At 44.3% G+C, this 13,648-nt stretch overlaps 1 protein-coding gene across 1 annotated transcript in view; it reads right to left on the bottom strand.

Annotated features, from left to right (window-relative positions):
- ATP6V0B (ATPase H+ transporting V0 subunit b) overlaps positions 1-11,985 on the bottom strand; it is a 124,339-nt gene extending 112,354 nt beyond the window's left edge. Inside the window, exon 1 of the mRNA XM_085602768.1 lies at positions 11,626-11,985. Within this exon, the coding sequence (XP_085458894.1) occupies positions 11,626-11,692 (67 nt within the window). The 5' untranslated portion in view covers positions 11,693-11,985. The remainder of the gene's footprint in view (positions 1-11,625) is intronic.
- Between the last annotated feature and the right edge of the window lie 1,663 nt (positions 11,986-13,648).

Here is a 13,648-nt window from a genome sequence, read left to right as displayed (position 1 = left end):
CATTTAGGACATGGTGATGCTAATACTATTATATAGTTTGTATTTATATGCTTTGTGGTGCTATCCAGGTCCAGGAGTGCAAACGTGATTGAAAGGTGATTGTACAGTAGATAAAAACATATCCAATACATTATACTCCAGATAAGAGCCAACGTCACAGATTGTAGGGACGGTCCCAAGAAAATAACAAACAGGGACAGAGGACTTTAAGAGAATCTCAAAATCCAAGATACGGCAGTGACGTGATAGCGCAGTAATGACCCGAGAAGCAGCTTAAAAGAACGTCGAGGAACGGGATACTAGAGCACCTCATAGAGGTCTGCCCAGATGGAGGCATCTTAAGGTCTCTCTTCTAAAGGGGTCACAAACGGCCCTAAGTAACAACGTAGATGCTAGAGAATGTAAAATGAAGTAACATATTAGCACATGGATTAAAACCTACTAATGGTTTCAGGAAGAGTCTCTTTATAAGGAGCCGGATCTGGTGGCTCAGTGGACTAATGTGACCACTGCAGGGGCCTGTGTTGGACTGAATGGTCACAGGTTCAAATCCTGGCAGGTCCACTCAGCCTTCCATCCATCTGAGGTCGATAAAATGAGTACCATTGAGTTGGGTAACAAAAATCATCCGTTATTCAGCGCCAAGATACCCAAGGGTGAACGTGCGCTTTACAAATACACGTTATGTTATCACCTTTTAACATTTGACATTGGTGGATACGAACAAATGCAGGTTGCCACTGACATAAGCAAGTAAGCAAAAAAGCCGTTCAATGTAACAATGGGGCTAAATTTAAAGTACAATGAAATGTCACAAATCAAGACTGGCACTTGTTTGAAAAATCAAACACAAAAAGTTGATTTGTTAGACCTTCATAATAACCTCTTTTTTTTTATTTATAGTGCAAACATGTTGCCATTTCCGAGCACTGTAAATAACAGGCACTATAAGCAATTCATTTATTGGTACTCTTCACTGAAGAAGGTGGCGCAACATAGGTTTAACTTTATTTAGGCTTCAGTGACTGGGACATCTTTTATGCCAGTCAGCCCCAAAGTGGGGTAGCCGAGTCATCATCAGACAGGGGAGAAAAGCAAAAGTAAGGAGTTAATGAATAACAAAACAGAAAAAATAGCAAGAAAACGGAATGCAGAGCAATCATCATAGTTATTACTTGCCAGAAAACAGCACTTTTTATAGTTTTGTGAGAAAGCCCAAATACTGTTTTATCCTGGAGAAGGCTTGGCTACTACTCCCAGTGGTCAGGACACCACCTTAGAGACGTTTAAAATGTTCAGGTTTAAACCCGATGACAGAAAATGTAAGCTTCCAGCAGACCTCACCTGCTGACAGAAGTTACAGTACAAAACGTTCTTTGTGTAACTCTTGAGCAATGATCAGGAAAGGGGCGTGGCTGAGGGCGAAGGCAACAAGATGAAGTCGAGAACAAATCACAATTCGGGAAAATCACTAGCTCACTGCTATGTAAAAGGCAAATATAAAAAATAAAAACACAGAATTATTATTTTGCTTAAATTAATCTCTTTGTGGTGCAAAATGTGTTGGGCGGGATCCTTCTCCCAGGCAATGAGTCGGGAGGTCCTCATGTTCTACGGAAGATGCCTGTGAAACGTGATACCAAAGACTGCATGCATGTGCTACACAAACCTTCCAGGCTATTTCTTCTAAAAAGGCATTTCTAGTCTCTGCAAGCAGTGGTAGTCGCCATTCTTTACAATCATGAATAATGAAATTTTAGGCCATACAATCCTGCACAACGGTTTGTTAAGAGTTAAAAAAAAAAAAAAAAGATTGTTGTGCAGTCCTGCCAATCAAAAATGAATATAAAATCTATACTGGAGGGGAATAAGTAATGTGTTGCGGCAAGTGCAATTTTACCCAGTCATGAAAACATGGCCTCTCAGAGCCACCTGAAAAAAAACTTGCAAAATAGAATTTTAATCAAATGTATTAAAGTTTAACTTATGCCACTACGTGTTTAGCTTTTATTCAGGTGAGGCTGTTGAGTTAGCTGGAGTAAGACAGCTCTTAAGGGTTCTGTGATTCACCGGCTCCTAACTCCATGTCAGAGAACCTGGTTGTATCCCCTTGCATTTTTGCTACAGTCCATTTTCATGCGTTCCAATCCAATCAGCTTAGTGTAAGCAAACCCACACTACCGCCCCTGGAACGCAGCAGGTTATCAAATGAAAAACATGTACAGGAAACGGTGTCCTGGAGAAAGAAGTTACCCAGGAGGGGGCCTGACGGAGGTCACCCAGAGAACTCTGGGTACATGGGAGATGGTTCAGGATCTTGGCTGCTTGAAAAGAGCCAACAAATCCAAAACAACAAACCCTCTACAAAAGTCAAGTCAGGTGGGAGTTCAGTGATACAGGCACCTAGGGCGGTAGCGAAGAATGTTTCAATCAGAGATTCCAAGGTGGTTAGGAACCGAGCCTAGTACTTACCAGTGAGAGGGTATGTATGACAGGCAGAACTTCTGCATGTCTTATCTTCCTACACAGTGTATGTTCAGTTTCAGTGATGTATAATGTGTAACCTATCAGCAAAAACAGAACAGATTATATTAACCAAGTCTATTTATGACAAAGTATTGAAAACCGTAGGGGATTTATGAGAGGGCGGCCAGGTTGTTAATCTAGGCACTCATTGGTGTAACAGGCTGAACTTTACTTTCCGAGCGAGGAGTATTTTATTTTGAAAACAAAGGAAGCGATCAAGGTACTTTTAGCCTGCAAATGTTGTCAATTTTATATAAATGTATACGTTTAAAAAAACACAGCCCCGAGTTTTGAAGTTACAGGTCTATAGCCGAGATGTATTGCACCGAGCATTCTCGTAGGAGATGAGCTGGCCACCAAGTACTGGTGTGAGATTCTCCTCTGGACACAGAGTACATGTGTGACGTGCCCTCTAGCCCGGAGTGGTTGTGCAGTCTTGTTGTGAGACGTCTCTAGCCGAGATGTGTTGGACACAGAGCGCTGGGGTAACAGGTCCATCCTTGTGTGACAGAACAGGTTCTGAAGGGCTCTGCTCCGGCACGTCAGGTCTGTCCGCACAAGAAACAAAGCCGTGTTTACTGTTTTGGTTTCAGGTGGGACGGAGGCAGTGAAAACGAAAACCAAACTGGAGCCCACTAGTTACAGCAAGTGTGTCACGGGCAGCAGCCGCACCAACAATGATATCAAGGAGGTTTTTAAACTCGCCTTTCCAAAAAGATGCAGCTCTTTTAAGAGTGTTCACTTTTGTGGTCGGCAACGATAATCAGAGGCGATAAAGACAGTATATGGATCTGGTCCCTAATTACAAGCACAGCAGCCTCTAAAAGACCACCACAACAATTCACAACGCCAAAGACCTGTACTTGGACTATTTAAATGGCCCTACCCCAAGACGCAGGCTCGTGGGACCTACACCGCGTGTGTTCAGTGAACTCTTCATCCTTTGGTCTGCAGCTCAAGGGCCGATCTTTAACGGGAAGATAACACAGTTCTCTGCAGCGAGAGTTCAACCTGCCGAGCTGTTTTATCATCCACAAATACCAATGTGCTCAGGGCATTTCAGAGAAATGGAGAACACGATCGACCATTTTTTTTTTTTTTTTTTTAATTGGAGTTTACGGAGAAGACCCCATCATTCGAAACAATATTATTACACAAAGTGGAATTCGAAACCTGCCTGAAAGCAGAGATTGGCAGCATTAGAACCTCTAAACTTTCCACATAGGCAAGGGACGTTATCCATTCAACAAATTGTTTCATAACCAATTTTTGTTTATTTCCACAACTGCGGAGAGGTTGATATGACAGCCAGCGGGTAGTATAGTCCACACCCATGACTTAAATCTGCATGTCCAAGTAACAGCTCTTTCAGTGAACAGCCCAGAAGTGACAGGTGTTAGATTCCAACATGGCGGTCAGAAAGAGCCTTACATACACCAAGAGAACACATACAAGCACGACGTTTGAAATGCTGTTTACCCACAAACAGACAAGGCCAGAGGTCTCATGTCTGCCGACAGATAATTAAAGAGACCAAGCCTTCTATGGACTCTCCTTTGCAGTTCAGTGACTCTAAAACCTCCATATGATGACCTTCTCAAAGCCATGTCATTTATGAACCGAAGACTGCCCGAAGTATCGCAGGAAGAACCAGTACGTCAAAAGCCCTTGTTCCCAAACTAACCAGCTTCATCTAAGCGAGACTGGCAGCAGGTAAAACTCCCATGTGAAAGAAAGAGGAAGGCTCGCAGTGCTCCCTCAATGAACGAGGCCTGCACAGTTCTCACATGAGGAGACCGAGAAAGAGCAATCCAGACAGGAAGCAAACCATGACAATGGGGTAAATAAACATACATTTTCACCACATTTAAATGCAACTATCACCTCTGTGCCTGTAGACCAACATGTGCAGAACAGAGGAAGACAAGCCACGCCGAGAATGTGTCTTTTGGTAATAGATTTATCCATGTTATAACCAAGCAAACGGCATTTGGAGATCCAAAGTGTGTGTGTGGACAGATAGAGTCTCTCAAACTACACTGGAAATGACATCTGGATCATAAGTGACTTGTTTCAGATGAAGCAGTAAATCTCTGCACGACACACACCGAAAATAGTTTTCCACCTCGCACCTAAAACGACGTATACACTGTAAAACTTGACAACGTTTGTCTAAAGAAGACAAGGAAGCAGAGTTCCAAGCTTGTAGATCAAAAATGATCGATATAGTTAGTATCAGTCACTTAAAGTCGATTAACACGCGCTCAGTGGTCCAGATGAAAGACTAATCAATCTTGGTTATTCAGTTAATAAAAACTATTAGGAGAATGCAACAACTGAATCAGGGATCCAAATATACTGAGAGCTACAGGACCTGCTCGAGGGCAACCCTCGTACGTACGATTATCTCGTTACGCTTTCAGGTTGTGTTGTGGATTACATTACCTCTTTCAGTAGTTGCCCGCATGGCACTGGCAAAGATGTCATGCTACCGCACCTGCTTTGTTAACCTTCCGACTATGGTGCCGGCATGGGTGGTCAGACAGTTCAAGTCCCTGTTAGTGGATCTCACTTGGGGAAAGGGATGCCGTAGTGTGTGCCTAACGAAGCTGCAGTTGCTGACTGATGGAGGCGGTTGAGATGCCCCTGATTTTGAAGCATACTGTCTGGCTGGACAGATAAATATGGCTTCCCTACTTCTGGTTGGCTGGTCGAAATCTGACGGGGGGGGGGGGGGAAAAATCAGCTCATCTCCACCGCCTCATTTGCCTTGGGGCAGAGGTGATGCCGATGGGCTCCCTCCTATTGCGTATAGCCCTGACATATTGGAAGATAGCAAGGAAGTACAAGGGCTCAATGGTTCCATATGTGCCAAACATACCCTTGTGTAGCCTCCCCATATCCTCGGGTACACTGACAACACCCAGGCTAGGCCCTTGGGAGCAGGAAGGTGTAGTGACAGTGGGTTCATTGTTACAAGATGGATTACTGCTTCAGCACTGTGATTTTGTGCACACATCTGGGCTGACTGAAGACCCATTTCTTACACTTGCCAGGATCGTCCAGTATGTGAGATGATGCTGGGGCATCCGATGGGAGGAAACCAGAGACACATGCACCACTGCAGGCATTACACACAATGGGGCACCGCAGATACCTAGTACGCTAGCTCTACTGCGAGTTCCATACCAATCTCCTGATATCGCTCTCTCCCTCAAGAGCCAAATGGGATGAGGATCTATCCTGTGAGCTTTCAGACAAGGACAGGGTTACTATATCAACATATCCTGCTAAAGTCTCAAATGTTCCTATTCTCCCTTCTACACAGAGATTACCTAACTCCAGTTAGTCAGCCACATGTTACCACCAGCATCTTCCACATGTTTGCACTGCCTTACAGTAGATGCAGATCTCATGCAAATGCTATGGTCATGCCCATCACTATCTGCTTATTGTGCTGAGATTTCCACAGCCTTAACAGCTCTAACCATAATTGCATCATGGGACACCATAGCACCCTGTCTTTTAGGCTTATAGCCTAGACCAAAAAGCTCCTAAATGGCATTGCGCTTTATCAATCTGGCCCTTATACCGGAAAAGCGAATAATACCCAGACGCTGGAAATCCCGAGGGCTTCACAGGTGGTCCTTTGGCAGGAGGAGGTCATCCACTGGGAACAGGCAGAAAGCAGAGCAATACAGTGAGAGGAATACAGAGGAATGCACAGAAGACCCATCTCACTCAAATGGGATGCCCTACTAGAAAGGTTCAAGCTACAAGAGGAGACCTTCGATGAGCAGTAATAGGCCGGCCACTCCAGCTAATCATGCAATAGGTATCTTGCCCGCACTAATGCCCCCTCTGTATCCCCTCAAACTACTGGTCTAGGCACCCGAGACTTCTACATATCACCCCCTTCCTACGGAGCGTCAGTTACAACCCGGTACTCCGCTATGATCATACAAACATAGCAGCTGCACACCAGCGCTACCATGCTGGAGTCATATTTTCTGATGACTTGCAGATGGGCGATTTAACCTAGTTGGTAGGGAGGGAGAAGTTTGAATAGGATAATCCCGACCGAGGCAATGGTTTCCTGCACAGTAGCACTCTGAATGCATAGGTGATGTCTCATGTGTAATAACCTTCTGTAATGCACTGCCCATTGGGCTTTTATGTAAATGAATAACCATGATGTGACTTCCTTAAAATGCAATAAAGTGTGTGTTACAAAAAAAAAAAATCTCGAAGGCAGATTCTTATAAGCTAGAAAGAATCTCTCTCTCCCCAAGGCAATATGCTAGATTTAACACACACACACACACACACCTTTAGAAATACTACCACATTGACTCAGTCTTCACTAAACGCTCCTACTATAAAAGCCACCAACATTAAATTGATAATGCGGGGAATGTAGGAAGTAACAAAATAAGGGGAAGAATGAGACTAAAAATAACCCAACAGTGTGTCTATCAAGCAAGGTCAAGATCATGAAAGACTGTAGGACGAAAGCCAACATGCAAACTATTTGGCTGGAAGAAATTATTTTAAAATCAAATTAAGATGCTTCTCACAAGTAATGTGAATTTGCGCCCCAAAAAAGGAGTGTGCATCAGCGTATTCTTGCTTTAGTAACAGAAGAAATGAAGTAGAATTGAATTTAGATGAAAATCCCAGGCTTATTTAAAGAGTTGTATATAGCGCTGGCTAGACACGAAGGTATCAGAGCGCTTTACATTAGGTTCCACAATATGATAATTACACATAACGTCAAAAAAAATAAAAAAAAATAAGCAATACATTGAGAGAGGAGAGAAAGGAGAGACAAATAGTGGAGGGGGGAAAAGGGGAGGTGTGAAGAGGGAAGAGACGACAGGAGAGACGAAAGGAAGTCTGTCTAAAGACCGACTGGGTAGGTGACGTCTGAGGAGGGAATCCACAGCCCGTCTCCCCTTTAACTAAACAAGGTAGCTCCATCGGGCATCAGTCAAAATAGCTAGATCTCAATTGACGAGGGAAAGCTCCCAGATAAACTGGGTGGGGACTAAGGACAAGGACAGGTGAGGGCAAAGGTCAACAGCTGGAAAGAGGAGAAGAGTAGAGCGGAGAGGGGTAGGGAAAAGGGGTAGGACGGAGATACGAAGGAGAGACAAAGGGAGTCTGTCCAAGGTCCGGCTGGGTAGGTGAGGGCCAAGGGGGAAGTCTGCAGCCCATTTCCTCCATAGCTATCAGATAGCTCCACCGGGCATAGGCCAAATAGCTAGGTCTCAACGTAAAACATATAAAGAGCATAAGAGACAAGAAGAATGGAGCGTAGAGGGGTAGGGTGAAAGGGTAGGAGGTAGATATGACGGAGAGACAATGAAAAGTCTGTCCAAAGTCCGGATGGGTAGGTGACAGCAGAGGTGGGAAGGTGGGGGGGGGGGGGGGGGGAGTCCACAGCCTATCTCCTCTATAGATAACAGGTAGCTCCACCGGGCATCAGCCAAAAAAAAGGTAGGTCTCCATTGTCGGAGGTAAGATCAACATGTTCTGAGTCCTGATGGGTAAGCAGGATGAGGGATAGGTTCAAAGACAGGTTGTAGTCCAGTTTTTGTTCTGAAGTAGTAGCATAACGTGGTGAGGACAACTGTGGCAGCCATCTTGGAGACAGGCAAAGGAATACTAACTATGGGGTTACATTCTGACGGACCCATTAATATCTTTAGCTCGAAGGCGGGTGTTTGTTGAGCAATGGCGCAGCGAGAGGCCATAGCCAGTGTCCGCTCGCCTCCCGAGGAGGAGAGTATTGCTGTGTTAAAGAAACATGAGGGAGAAACTGCTGCCATTTTAGGATCAGGCGTGGCGCCTCCTGTATCCCTATCACTCTCTCATTAAGACTAATTGGCTTTCTCTTCCCTCGCGGCGCTTGCGCATTTAAAGAGTCAGAAGCCATCACAGGCAGTGGTGGGCTAGTTTGATTTCCTGCTGCGTGAAGCTCTTGGCTTCAAAACTGCCCGGCCCCCCATCTTGTGTGTAGGCCGGCGCGTGTGTTGTGCGGGAAGTTCCTGAATTACTAAAGACAGTAGCTGGGCTGTTACCGGCCGTAAGTTTGATTTATCCTTACGGCTCCACAGATTGCTTTGCGGGCCGCAAGTCTCTCGGGCCATTAATTGTGCTTGGCTGCTGCGTGGAGGGGGGTGCTTACCGCAGCACAGCCGGTAGTCTCTCTGCGAAACCGCGCCCACACCTGAGTCAATCTGTCATGCCTTGGCACCTACCAGTGCTCGCTGTTCCCGGTTGTGCCCCTGTGAGTCTCCAACATCGACATGGTTCTTCTCAGGGCTCTGTCACTGCTGTTCGCACGCCACCTGGCCTCTCAGCCGGGATAGACGTCGGGAGGTGGCCGGGTAGGGGTTTGCTCATCATTTTATTTTGGGGGGAGGGAGGGGTCTTCCGCCGGTCTTCAGACGTTCGCCGCTGCCTTGGATCTCGCAGCGCCCCTCCTCCTCTACAGCTGCGGTGTTGTTGGCTCAACTCAGAATAGAATCGGGACGATCTCCGCTTTCCTTCACCTGATTTAATCCGTTTCACTATCGGGTCGCTCTATGGAGGTTCCGAAGCAGTTGGTGAAAATTTCAGCGAGGATTAAAGCGGATTAAATGATGAGATTCATCTCGAACAGGCTCGGTAGAGCAGAGCCACTCAGCTACGCGGCCATTTCGTTCCGAGGCCACGCCCCTACCAAATTTAGCATGTGGCACTTCTACACATCTGTGCACTGCGAAAACTACTCACCAGTGGACTAGCCATCATGTCAGTCTCATAGTTCATGCTTCAGGGTCAAGACATTTTAAAGGGGAGATACAATTATTAATACAGTGGCTGAGTTTCTACAATAGTGCTAAGTACATTCCCCAACACCCCCATTCTGGTGGCAATGTATTATTACTGTACTGGTGAACAAGTGTCTGGATAATTTATCCTAAAAATATCAATAAAAAGATTAGAATAAGAACAAAATCTTAAATTGCATGCTATAAGCGTCTTTCACAATGGAAAATTATGTAACAAAAAAAAGTCAGACAGAATTTACATGAAAATCCGAGGAATGGCACTTGTGCCTTATGTATAGAGTTCATCAGATCTCAGTATGCATAGTCGCGGTGTGGTCCAATCACTAGGTTGCCAAGCATGGATCTGAGAGATAGGAATTTTGAATCTAGCCTAACAACTTGACCTTGAGATGACCTGGGCACCTTACATCACCTTCCTGCAGCAGTCAATTTATGTCTGACCAGAAACTAGATAAAGACTAATAGTATGGACTGCACAAGCAAAATCATTCATATTTAATGACTACTACTTTTAAGAAGCGCCAGCGAGATGCATATTAAAGCAGACACAAACGGGTCTACGCTAAACTACACGCAAGTAAAATGCTCACTGCAAACAGTCCCCTAATCATTTGTGTCTTCAGCTAAAATTCCCCAACATAGTGCTCTGCTCCCCAAGCACATTTTTCTTCTTCTTCACTTTTGGGTAGAAGACTAGACCTTCCAAAAGGGCCTTGTGCATCGGAATTTAACAGATGCCTTATTCAAAAACTTTAGGACTTAGAAATGTAACATGTCACGTCCTCCTTGCACTGCTCAATCACTAAAGACCAACTGCAAATCAGATACTATAAGAAAGTAACACTCGTTAAATAAGCTACGAAACAGCAAAACTCTTTATAAATGAGCTATAATAAACACATACCAAGTATTTATCAGTAATAGATTAATTTTCTTCTTCAATATTAAATTGGCAATCACAAACGTGATGATTGCTGTTTATGCACGACATGAATCAATACAAATTTATGAGTGGTAATTTTGGTTGAAACACGTGAATTGCGGAAGTACCAGCAGTGGAATAATTGGCAGTTAAAATACGAATATGTACATGTCATCATTAGTAGCATAACCTAAACATATTCCTGAAAATATTGAATACATGCACGAAAATGGTGCATATACCAGGCGCACGATCACAAACTTGTCAGTGATAGGTGCAGTACAATGCAGGTATATCAGATTAAATTTTAAATCCAAAATTGAATAATTCAGCAATGACAACTGGAGTGAGGGCGGGAACATGTGGCTTGCAAGTACCACACATGAACTGCGGTATTTTAACTGGACAAGCAAACGAAGTAACAGCACATAATCCGTCCAAAAAACGTAAAAGAGTATTGAAGGATTTTCCAGTCTCTCCCTCTCCATCATTGCTATTATTAAGGTGTATAAGCCCAGAACCTGGGAAGGTTCAGCCATAGCCTAGAAATCAAGAAATGTATGCTGATTGGCAGGGTTTACTCTGAATCAGAAAATACAGCGATCGAGGAAGACGGAATGAGATATTTAAAAGTATATTATAGTTTGTTTTAATAAACTCAGGAACTATTGTTATGTGGAAAAGGGAGCCAAATTAGACATTGAAAGAAGATAGTTGGAAATCCAATCTGAACAGGACACATGCGGTTGAGGTTCTTCCAAAACATAAGAAAGAAGGCGAGAGAAAAGGAAAGATTCGCAGAGATCACTATGTCCCTGAAAGAAAAAAAAATGCGAACGGGAAGGAAATCAATTTCTAAATTAAAGAGAATAAGGTATTCCATCCTGGCTCTAGACGGGGTGTACTTTGGTCCACGAAACAAGCTTGGCGTGGGGTGTCAAGGATGCAGGGTTCTGAAAGGAAGATGGGTCGCGGGGGATAGCAAGATCTTACAACCCGGAAATGAAGAAGAGCGCAGGGGTACTCTGACTAACCGTTTAAAGGTGCAGCTTACCCCGACCTTGAAAAGAACGGAGGGGGACTTATACTGATTCAGACATTGAATGAGGATGCTACACCCAGAGACGCTAGAAGGGTGGGGAGGTGGGTGGGGGCTGTCAAGGTGTTATGGAAGGGCTTTGCTGCTGTCCTCCTGTTTCCCTGGCCCGCTCTAACAACAGAGCCCCTCAAAGGTCCAGCCCACTGCCCACCAGTAGGGGAACTTCGATGCAACCGGCAGTAATGCACATCCACCGTGGCTATAACGCCTCCCCTGCAGCTCAAACTCAATGTTCTTACCCACGATGATGAGGGTGCTCCAAAAGGCAACGGTGACCCCCGAATACAGCATCAGGTGCCCATTCATGGCTGCGGCGGATGGAGAGCGGTGATGTTTGCTGAAGAGGGGGGCCTTCTGGGATCACCCCCGGGGAGGAATGCGACGCTTGCCGGTCGGAGCTGGGTTACCAGCCCGTCGTTACAGTGGCAGGGTGATGCCTTCGGCAGGTAGCACACAGAAAAGGGGGCAAGGACTCCAGGCCATCAGCTGATCCCTCCGCTGCCGACTCGTGACGGAAGAATACCACGTGACCCGATCACATTCCGTAACGCTGCCGTACGTAAAGGAAGTAGTGTTCTGAAGAAAGCTCGTCTGCCTAGAATAATATCCACGTACGTTTTACGTCAATCCTGACCCTAACATGGCCGCCTCACTAGCGCAGTGCTTGTGGGTAAAATGGCATAGTTGACTACCAAAACCTTTCATCTTTAGAAACAGAGAAGGGACTGTGATGGGCGTCCGGTTGCCATCTTGAAGTGGTAGGCGGTCCAACACTGGTAATTATGATAATAAACCCTATTCGAGGGGGGAGGTACCCGATTGTTGAAGCAAAAAATGCTTTATTTTAGGTGTGGCCCACCTAAAATTGCCTCTGCTGAGTGGTGAAGATAGCATTTTTTTAAAAAAATCTCCCACTTGCTGTTTGAAAATGTTAATGTGTATGTTGAATTTATATATGGGATATAGTACCGCCTGCTATATATCCTAGGGATAGTGCAATTCACTAGAGTTCCTTGATCATATAGAAGATACATAGCTGCCAAGCTTCCCAAGTCCATGCGTGATGTGCTCCCTCGATCCAGTTTTTTTTTGTTGAACTCTGGGAATTGTTTACATATTTTATAATGGAATAAACAAGACTACAAGTCCCAGTATTAAAGGAAAAAAACCTGACATGGAGCAGCACATCACGCATGGACCAGTAAATCTTAGGAGGGCTACAGGAACAAGGCCGAAGGCAGAGTTCTTTTATAAAGTCATGGAACTCCAAGGTGACTTGGAATATCCTCATAGTGTAGGGCAAGGGGTTCTTATTCCTAATAAGATATGGTCACCCCATTACCTCTCCCACAAACCACTTAAATTAGATTCTCTTCTGCCAAATTAACACACTAAAAATGTTAGGTATTTGTTGAAAAAGATAGATTAAAAAAAAGGATTGTAGCTCGGAATGCGCAGAAACATTCAGAGAAATGTTATATTTTCTATAATTAAGGCGTGCAATGTTGCCATCAATATCGCCATTCTGCTTATCACTGTTCATCTAAAAAGACAGATCTGAAGAAGGAAAAAACATGTTTTATTTTCTTTTTTTTTTAAACTGCAGCTTTAATTATGCTCTGTGTCCTGCCTTTCACCTTGATTGTTGGCTCTATCAGCATGCACTGGGCACCATAACTCAACTATCATAACATATCACGGTTAAACAGCTACATTAATTGTTTATTCTAGGCGACTAGGTGCCTGTAGCATTGTTGGTGGAAATAATCCAATGAAGCAGAAATAGAGTTCAAAACAATGACAAAAGCTCTATTGTCAAATGCAGGACCCACAACTGATGGAGACAGAAGTCAAGTGAAGAATGGCCCTACAGAGCCTCACATTCTAGAATCATAAACATATCATTGGAAGTCTTACATGTTTAACATTCCCTAAAGTGATACACAACTATAATAAACATACCTACAATATCATGCTAAACCACTTACCACACATCCCCCTTTTCATATAAAAAAACAACAAGGCAATTCCTTAACATATACATATTACTAAAAATAAACAAATTAGACAACATAGTCCCACAAGCGAACAGGAGCTGTCCTGTAAACAAATTAGATAACATAGTCTCGTCTCTCAAGCGGACAGGAGCTGTCCTGATTCTGCTACTGCTCCTACATGTCCCCTCTCCTTCCCATTTTACAGGAATAATAGCATCTGAATGTAACGCAGAACCAGCAGGAATACAGACACAATCACCCTGAC

This window comes from Triturus cristatus, chromosome 4_2, assembly GCF_964204655.1.
Source record: "Triturus cristatus chromosome 4_2, aTriCri1.1, whole genome shotgun sequence".
Lineage (NCBI taxonomy): Eukaryota > Metazoa > Chordata > Amphibia > Caudata > Salamandridae > Triturus > Triturus cristatus.
The sequence above is the reverse complement of the archived record's forward strand: the minus strand, read 5'-3'. Positions and strand labels throughout refer to the sequence as shown.